Below are 9,884 nucleotides of genomic sequence, written 5' to 3' on the forward strand. Positions count from 1 at the left end.
ACAGTGCAGTCGCTCTGAAGATGGTACCTGCATTCGTGTCTCCATACAGAGAGCAACCAATAGGTTAAAATGTGTCTCTGTGTCACCGTAAACAAAACAGAAAGCGTGAAGCACAAAGGATACACAACAGGAGGATGGTGGCTCACACCAAAACAAAGCAGTCAGATGGTGAGGCAATTTCAGGAGTGATTCAAGGACAGATGAGGATACATTTGCAGCATTTGAAAGGGAGAAGGTCATCATCAAATTATGAGTGAATTACATCAGCTCTTTTCTTATCTTCGCTCCTTTAATTTTCTTGCTCCTTGTGTGAACCGGAAATATTGAATTCCTAAAGCTGGTGAAGCCCTATTAACTGTCTTTTAGTCTCAATCAAATTAGTGTTTTACTATTTTAACTTGTCCCTTTGGTAAATTGAAAATAGTCCCCACTGATCCCCTTCAAAAGTTACTATTACAATAATTATGAGACATAAGAAGTTTCACGTTTATTAGTTTTACTTTTTCATATTTTTAAATGTGTGTGTGTGTGGGGGGGGCATCCCTAGCACAGTACAGACATGTTCTCGGTATGATAATAAGGAGGTCTGCACCACCAGAACGCACTTATGACCGGAGAGAGGTGGGCGGGGATCGGGACAACGCCCCCCCCCCATCCAGGTGACTTGGAGGGAGAGCTGTGGATCGCGCCGACCCGACTCGCTCACGTGTCCAGCTGTTTACAGTTTAGCGGTTTGATGTGACTTCGCTGACCGAAAGACCGACCCGATTTGTCCGCGCGTGCTGGGCGTGCTGTGAGGAGGGGACTTGGATCACTTTGAATCCCTTTCACCGAGGAATACGGACGCTTCAACGGTCAAAGCGTCAGCGGGAAATGGAAGGCTTCAGCAGAATGGCTTTTCGAAGGAAACAACAAAGTCTGGACACCGCGGAGCTGGAAGCAGGTGAGTTTTTAGGGAATGCTGGGAAACTGTTTTCAATATGAAACATGCTCTACTTTACCAAAACAATTAGGCTTGCATGAGAATCTGTACTCAACTGCTGTTTTTTTTTTTTTATGTAGATATATATGTATATATATATATATATATATATTGTAGGCTGCTGTTTTGGCCCATTTGTGACGCATTTTCGTATCATTGTGAAAAAAAAGTTCCTCGTGCCCTCTCATGTGCACAGTGTAGTTGGGAAAGCATATAATAGCCAGCCTGTTACACACCTACTTTATAGCCCTTGTTTACGCACCACTGCTGACTTTCTGTCTGCTCAGCAGGTATGAAGGGTTCCCGAGAGCTAGTCCCAAACTGTTGCGTTGGCTGAAGGGCATGTGTTTTCTTTCATTCTGGAGAACACCACGTCAAAAGGAAGACTTAGGTGGAACTCTTAGAAGCATGGAAAGAACAATTCCTTAATATATTCCCATTAATTTTCTATCCCGGGTTTGCTTTTCAAATGTGATCAAAAACTTGGAATCTGTCTCCCTGCAGACTTCCAGAAGCAGAGCTGCAGAACTGCAGCTGGTGCTGCAAGTTTGCCCAGGCTTTAGTCCCATTTCAGAGTCTATATTTTTCAAAGAACAAGGACACAAATCAATGTCAGCAGTCCTGTCTGGGCATGATCTACCAAGAGAGTCTGAGATGTTGTCTTATTTTACAACTCTGCCTGTACTTGTGCAAACATGCACTTGCAGTCTGGTGTGACCCTTGCTCTGTGTGGTTGATAGATCCACTGTTATCAGGAATGATAGCGTTGGCTCATAAACTCACATTTAGTTTGTCAGCCATTAGCTCCAAGGTCTAATAAGGTGCCAGTCAAGAAGTGAGTTAAACTCTAGAAAACCCAGATTTATTATCTGCCAGTGAATCACTGTGTGTTAGCAATACTGGAGTTCGTTTCACATAGATTGTATTCATCATAAACTGCCCCTGTATTGCACCATATGCTGTAGAGTATGAGGGATTTATGCTGCATGCATACCTGTTTTCTGACATCTGGCTTAGAGATAAGAAAAAAATATGCAGTGCTGAATCTGATGACTGAGATTTCTGTGCACAGCATCTGCCATGTTGTTTCTGTCAAAGTGAAAACTAACCTTTACGTGAACTGTGTATGATTTTGGAGAGTTTAAGTATTAAATTAAACGAATAAGTATAACTTCCTTGTGACTGCCACAGTTAAGACGTATTTCTTCCATTTGACTCTTAATGATCCAGCATTTTTATTGTGCCTGGCTGATCTTGCATTTCTTGGCCCACAGATATCGTCTGAATTTTATACTTTTAATGATCTAACATGCTCAACTTCAATATATAATTGGGCTTTTGGGCCATTATTCTTTGTTATCATCTTAATTATCATGTATGTCTGTTTTGATCCATTCTTCTTAAACAAACAGTTTGGACAGAAGCCATTATATCTGTTGAGTTTGTTGTCCTGTTAAAGTGGGTCAGATTTGAATGTAAACCGCAATGAATTGTTTCTGTGTCAGCTCTTGTCTCGTCCTGCCAGTATAACAAAGCTGGGTGGCGCAAATGTGTAATTTTGAATACTATTACACACTTAAAAAGGGTGTTTGTTTCTGTGTCTCACTCGTGTGTGAGGTCAGGTTGCTATATTTCACTGAAAAATATTCCTCACTTCATCAACATCACACTCCATGTCCATAATCATCTACACGTACAGCGACTTTTATTCAGCGTTCAGTCGTAATAGCTTTAGAGAATGTAGGTTTGCGCTGGTGTTACTGTGAGGACAGCTGTATCAGCCTCCAACAATGGAGCTGTTTTGTTGTTTGTGCACTAAGATAGAAGCAGTGGGACTGTATGAATCCGGCGCTGTGTGGCCTGCTAGCCTGTTGTTGCTGCTATTGTTTTGCTGCACTGATGCCCATTCATCCCAATCTGAACCCGCTTACAGTCCTCTACTGGCTTTAACTCACTTCAGGCTATAGTGGTTCTCTTGTGCAGCTCAGTTCATGGTAGCTCAAAGATGATTACTTTTCATATGACATGCTTTGCTCTGCCACATCATTACAAACGATCCATCAGTCTTGTAAATAACTTGTCTTACTACAGGAGTCTCAGGCTCTTACAATATAATTCATGCTCAGCGGATGAAGAATTTACACATGTTAATGTCCAGGTTCTGAAAGCCAGAAGCACAAGCTCTCTTTTATAAACATAGTTCTTTCTACTCTGTATAATGTTGTGCTCTGTATGTTTGACGACAAAAGTAAACATCATTAAAACATCGGCAAGTAACTCAAATGATTTATTTATTTAAGAATAATGGAATTAAAGCTGCACTAATCAGCATTTTATGTGAAGTATTAGTTTTACAGCCTGCAGCTTTAACATTGTCGTTCGGTCATTGTCGTTCAGTCAAAGGCTTCGTTCAAACCCACTGTGTGTTAACAGCTCAGCACCAAAACTGGAGACAAGTTAGTGACCAGCAGGTGAACATAGGGGAGCATGTAGCTGCTAAAGAGAAAAAGAATTACCTCAACAATGGAGACCAAAACAGTACTAAAAGGAAAGCGATGAGCGGACTCGCATACGTTGTTGCGCTGAAATCAATTAATGCAGGTTTAAATGCTTTTAGATATTAAATTGAACTGGAAAAAATTACTGTTGAAAAAACTACAATTTAAAATTCCCTCAGCGTTTTAAATTTAGCATTCTGATTGGGGATTCAGATCCCAGAGTCAATTTGTAATTCTACAAGCAAAGATATGTTTTGCATAAATAATCATCACTTTGATCATTTGATATGCTCTCAGTCACTTCTTTAGTTTGCTTGCGTTGTTAGTGAAAGAACAAAAAGAAAAAACTAAAACACAATATAGACTTGTTCCTGTCTGTTTATCAGACAGCTCAACATGAATCAGACTTATTATTGTCTTTTCCACTTTTTTCCACTCAAAGATTCTAATTAATGAATACATTTTCAGTCTTATGTGGATTGAATGTCTGCACGAATGTGTTTTTAAGCTCTTTGCTGGCTTTGCTGGTCTTCTTGCACATCTCGTTGTGAGCTGGAAATATCTTGTTCTTTCTCTGTTGTTTGTTCTTTTCGGGAGGAAATCTCATCCTGATAGCATGGCAATATATCGATTTCCATCACTTATTTGTGTTTGCGTAGTTGTTCATATGTGCTATGAGTTGCAAGTTGACTAGTTCTCTAAGCATTTTTGTCTTCTCAATCACAACGCCAGAGGCCATGAGATGATTAATCCCCTAGCCTGAGTAGTTATTGATCTTTGTTAATACATAACTTCGTGTTTCCTTATTTTAATCTTCTCCCTGAGTTTACTTCGTATCGGGCAGAGTTGTCTCAGACTGTCGGTAGATTGCACAGGAAGGTGTGGAGGGAGCTTAGTCAATAATCACGCTGTGTGTCGGCAGGAAACGGCTAGTACAATATACCTCAGCAGTTGCACACACACAAATACTGTGCCTGAGGTGCAGTTAGTGGATGTTCCAGCAGGGGGCGATAACTCCTTATAAATATTTTACCTATCAGCCTGAAAATGATGTGTCAGTGTGTGATGCAGAGAAATGAACTCCTTTACAAAAAAGCAACCATCCGTGTACGCTGTCCTGGTGTGTCACTGTGCAGTTACTCCCAAATTGATTTGGAAAATAATCAACATGTTTGTCACTTTTGTTTGTTTATGGAAAAAAAAAAAATCCTTCTAAATGAAAGTATTTCTTTTTTTTCTTTTAACTATTTAATTTTGACTCACATATTCTGTAATTTAAAAAAAGACCAAATCTGACAACCAATGTCATCTCTTCATCATATAACTGCAACACAAACACACGTACAGTCACAGTACTCCTGTGATCCTGAGAAGACAGACGACCTTGCTGGAAAAACAACGAGGCGGCGAGAGAAAACTCACAACGAGCTACTTTTAGACTGTTTGTGTAGAAATTTGTGTTTGTATGCGTGCGTCTTCATGTGGTACACAACATTCAAGGTCAACTGGGACTTTAATGAAATCTCTAATTTATTGTAAATAAATGACATACATTGACTCAAGTGCCTACAAGTCTGATTAACCAATACGCCCAGTTGATAGGGACCTAAATATCCACTGTGTTTCAGTCCGGACACATTGTTTTTCTTTCCATGCACCAGCCAGGGCTTCCTGACCGTTGTGTGTGAGTCGTTTCCCTCACCTGATTGGCATTGTTAGCCTGAAAGGTTCTTTCCAGAAACCTACTCCGTTATCTTACAAGCTTATACTCAGGTCTGAAAAGGAGAATTCAGACTTGCGGTATCGGAGCGCTGGACACTGAGGGACCAAGAGACGCTCTGAGGAAGTTATTTTACAGAAAGGAAGAAGTGGAGAAGTTTTGTAACCCAACCTTCTTTTTTTTCCCTCACCTTTGCGAAATTTAGGACATCCCTTCTGCAAGAGGAGAGACCAATGTGAAGGTGTTGGCAGCTGGATGATTCATCTTTTACTTCAGTGCAGTCTGTCTTCACTTGAACAGTAGAGTATCATAGTGCGTAGTCCTGTCAGGGTCTCCTCTGCTTCTTTGTGCACTGAGGTAGAGTAAAGAAGAAGAGAAAATACTAAATAAATCTATATTTTAGGACACCGTTTCCACCGAGGGAGTGATACGTAAGTGGTTGTTTCCTCAACCTCATCTTTTCATACACTTCGCTTCCTCCAACTTTGTGCTTGAGCACAGCGTGGACTACCTACCCAGTGGTTACCGCAGGTCCCGTCTGAGACATGTCGCCTCGGGTAGGTGATCCTTACAGACTGGACAACAACGTGAGGCGTTCATTAACTGAACATTTGTGTTAGAAAGAAAACCAGGTTTTTTTTTTTTTTTTATCATTTAAAAAAAAATATAAGACAGTGGACTCATAATGAAACGACGCCGCAAGTACTGGTTTTGGAGCCGGAAAGGTAAAAACTCAAAGATGAGTCTGCTCTGCTGTTATGGTAAGATTTGGAAAATGGATGATTTGAATGAGTTGATGTTAAAATCTTGTTAATACTAAGTGAAGAAAGTTGTATTTTTACTGCCCATCCTTTTACAAAAATCATCTGTGACTCACCATTCACCACAACAGAGCTTCCCTTCTTTCATTCCCGGCTGCTCTCTTATCCCTGTTTGACTGGCATTTAGTTAATCTCTTATTTTCTACCAGCGAGCAGCATCCTATTTCAAATGTTATCATCTGACTGCTCTCCCCACACAGACCACTCACAGTGTTTCTGTTCCCTCTGACCATGTAGTTTGTGGAAATGTTATTGTTGCTCAAAGCAAATTATCTTTAAAGGTTCTTCTTTTTAGAAGTCCACATATATAATTATTGTTTTAATGAAGGTTTGTTGGCAGTCAGTGGTTCGCCAACATGAATGTTTGGTAAAATGCAGTCTTAAGTGTATTACTTGTTGTGTTCTCCGAATGTTGATTTACTGGTCTCCATGCAGACGGGCCTGCTGCTGAGGAGCAACACAGCAGCATGTGAGGGAGCTTTTAAAATCCACCATGCTGGAAAAAAGAGGCAGTTTTGTTCTCAGAGGCCTGGGAACCGTTCCCCCCTCTTAAGACCCTCTTCCAACCACTCTGGCCTTTTGGCTGGCGTCCCTGATGGCCCATTACCCAACTGTGTTCGTGTAGTAGTGCATTGGAAATGTGTGTTGTAACACTGCAACCCCTCAACTGTGTACCTTTCTTTAGGGTGATGTGTATTGTTGGCGAGCAGGGTTAAGTCACCCTTATTTAATAGCAGGACCAGAGGAAACAGTGTGAGACATTCTGCTTTCATTCTCATTGGCAGGAAGGAAAAGGCTGGGAACACCAGCGGCCCCGGGCCCTTTCACCACGCTCATTGTTTCAACGTGGGAGAGGGGGTCAGACGCAGCAGTGACACAACTTGTCAGTATCGGTGCATATACAGGAGTCTTCAAATTGTGATTGTAGTTGGGGAAAAGTTTGATTGTGTTTGGTGGTCTTAAAAATAATCACATAATTTTTGTTTTATGGTGAACCTTTCCTTTAAAATGAGGGTCTGTATTATCAGGGTTAACAACTCCTGTAAGGATTTAATAGCAGTAAGATGGTCATTATCTGAGATAGATATATAGATTGAAAGACAGACAGACGGATAGATAGATATTTTGATGTATGGTTCTTATCATTAGTAATGTGGGTGTAACATCCCAAGTGATTAAAAGGCATTTATTCAACTTCAATGGACCAGAAAAAGGCCAAATTAAATTATGGCAATAATAAGATATAAAGTCTAATACATGGGAAGTGTATGTCCTTCAAAATAAAGGTGCAGCAGCGGAAGATGTACTTCATGATAAAATCTAGCCAATTTTATATTTTTATCCTCATCCCTATTTTTTTACACGCACATCAGCGACCAACTCAAAATAGCCCTGCGACCCTCTTTTGGGTTGCAACCCACCAGTTGAGAAACACTGACCTAGAGGATAAACCCTATCCTTTTTGGATATCTCGTGAGATTTCCTTCTGCAGTATTTTTAGGTCAAAATAAACACAAACCTTCAACACATTATGTTTAATAGGATAACACACTGAAATTTGTTTATGGCATTCATGCTCCTGAGGGAATACACCCTTTTTATTTCTGCTTTAGCACCAGTCTCAGGCAATTTTCTAGTAAGACCCCACACATAACTGTTTCATCCACCTTATTGTATTGTTTTGTGTGTAAACACTGTAGCCTTTAGAGATTTGACTGCTTGTTTTTCGGATGGTGATCCATTCAGTTTCACTGTTACTGCCTCATTTTTGCTTCACCTCTAAATTTCAGATTTATGTTCTAACTTAATAACCTGCGGGTGCCTGTGTGTCAGGGCAAAAGCAGTGAGCCTGGTAGTCATGAGAGGCTAATGATGAAGAGCTAAATTTAGAATCATTGTTTGTTTTAACTTAGTGCGTCTCAGTGTGGTTGTCAGCCTCGTCGAGGTGCAACAGAATTGTTCTTTGTTTCTTCCATCTTCAGTTTAGCTCTATTTCTACTTACACTCTCTGTCACTCGGTCCTCTTTCTCTCTCCCTGTCTCTTCCCCCTGTCTGTGACTCCCTCTTTCTCTGTCGATCATCATTCCTCCTGGACTACCAGAGTTCTGACATCATGCTCAGATTGTTTGGGACATTAGATAAATGCTTATACAACAGTAGACATCCTGAGAAAAAAAAAACATGTCATATTATCTAACAAGTAAACGGGTAAAACTTCATCTGTGTACACTCGTATACAATACATCTACACATATAACTCCTAGAGTACGATACTCTGATGTTGTTTTGGTGATGTCTTTTGAACAAGCGTGATGGACATTACCGTGTAACACACAAGCTCATTAATTTCCTCCATAATTAGTGATAGAAAATTCTGCCTGATCATTTGCTGTCAGTGATGGATGTGAGTTGGATATAGTGTTTCACAATGGCAGCTTGTTCACAAACCCACAAAAAAGGTTCTTTCCTCTGCTTTCTAGATTCATAATGCATACAATTCTGCGGATTTAAAGTCTTTCCCTGGTCCTTCTGCAAAACAAACCTCACACATAGAAGCTGGTAAATTTGTCTACATCTCATTTATATCACGGTATCTATTGCTTCAATATCTTAGGTTGTATTAGGAAATTGTGAAGAGCATTAACAAGTACATCTATGTCTCAGGTATTTCATTTACCAAGAAATACATGTTTACTTTTGGTTATTTTATCTATAAGCAGTTTTATAATTTAAGTCAAAGAGAGTTTACAGCTGGATAAAGTATATTGTATGGAGATAGATGGCTCTCTTTGTGTGCAGTTTTGACTGCGGCCACCTGAGGGCTTGTTGTCAACAAGCTTGTCAGTTGACACTGATCAGAACAGTGTGATTTAGCCTATATAGGACATGCTGACTCATTATTGTTACTATTAATCTTAGAGTTGACTGTGTTCATTTAAAGTCTCGCAACAAGCCATGAGTGTGTAACAGTGAGCCAGCAAGCACAAGAGCCAAACCTTGAAACTAAAGCAGTTAATTGAAATTCATCCATCAGTAATTTACATCTTCGCTGTCCCTACCATGACAAACCAAAATATCTGCTGTGGGGAGAGAAAAAAAAAAAAGCCCATTACGGATATTTGAATGGTTCAAAATGAATTGTCAGCCTCCAACGCTGCCTGTCATCAGTCAGAAGCGAACACCTGATCAGCCCTGTCGGCTGAAATGTGATTGCCCTGTTAGAGTGTTAAATGATGTAAAGGGGAACGCAGTCAATCCTGTTAGCCGGGACGTGATTTGTGAAGCATTTACTGAATAGTAATTCAAGCAGGCAGAGTAGATGCACACAGTCCTTTCACTGTTTCCCCTGTGTCTTTTTTTTTTTTTTTTTTGAAGCGAGGTGAATCAATAATACGTGATTGAACTGACCCTTGACTTGATGCTGACCTTTTATACAATCAACAAATACGTGAATGTACTGTGCACATGATCGCGCACACAAACTGCCACTGATGTGAAATTAATGAAGCACTTATCACTCTCTGTGATCCCTCTCAACTCTTATTGTTAATTCAGGTTGGATTATGGTGGGATTTATTCTGTTTGTTTACTGCGAGGAAAGACGAGGACGATAGGGTGGATAATGAAAGCATCCAAGCGTCTTCAGTGCTGAGATGGTTTTCTCGCTCTCACTAAACTAATTGTTTAATCAATTTTGTGTCAAGATAAACACTATTGTCTGGCCGTGTTATCATCTCTCTATGCAGCGCCGCTCAGGCCCATCACTGCACAGTCAGCATTGATTTGAGCAGGTTGTCGTTTTATTTTTTGTAGACTGACAGTGGGGTTGGGATGACGGTGTGTGTGCCAGGCTGATTATGGAA

At 40.3% G+C, this 9,884-nt stretch overlaps 1 protein-coding gene across 1 annotated transcript in view; it reads left to right on the forward strand.

Annotated features, from left to right (window-relative positions):
- Positions 1-801: 801 nt before the first annotated feature.
- fgd4a (FYVE, RhoGEF and PH domain containing 4a) overlaps positions 802-9,884 on the forward strand; it is a 50,545-nt gene continuing 41,462 nt past the window's right edge. The window contains exon 1 of the mRNA XM_069163710.1: positions 802-943. Within this exon, the coding sequence (XP_069019811.1) occupies positions 874-943 (70 nt within the window). The 5' untranslated portion in view covers positions 802-873. The remainder of the gene's footprint in view (positions 944-9,884) is intronic.

The sequence above is a fragment of the Embiotoca jacksoni genome, unplaced genomic scaffold (genome assembly GCF_022577435.1).
Source record: "Embiotoca jacksoni isolate LCO1_2020_lvr unplaced genomic scaffold, fEmbJac1.0.p SCAF_3, whole genome shotgun sequence".
Lineage (NCBI taxonomy): Eukaryota > Metazoa > Chordata > Actinopteri > Embiotocidae > Embiotoca > Embiotoca jacksoni.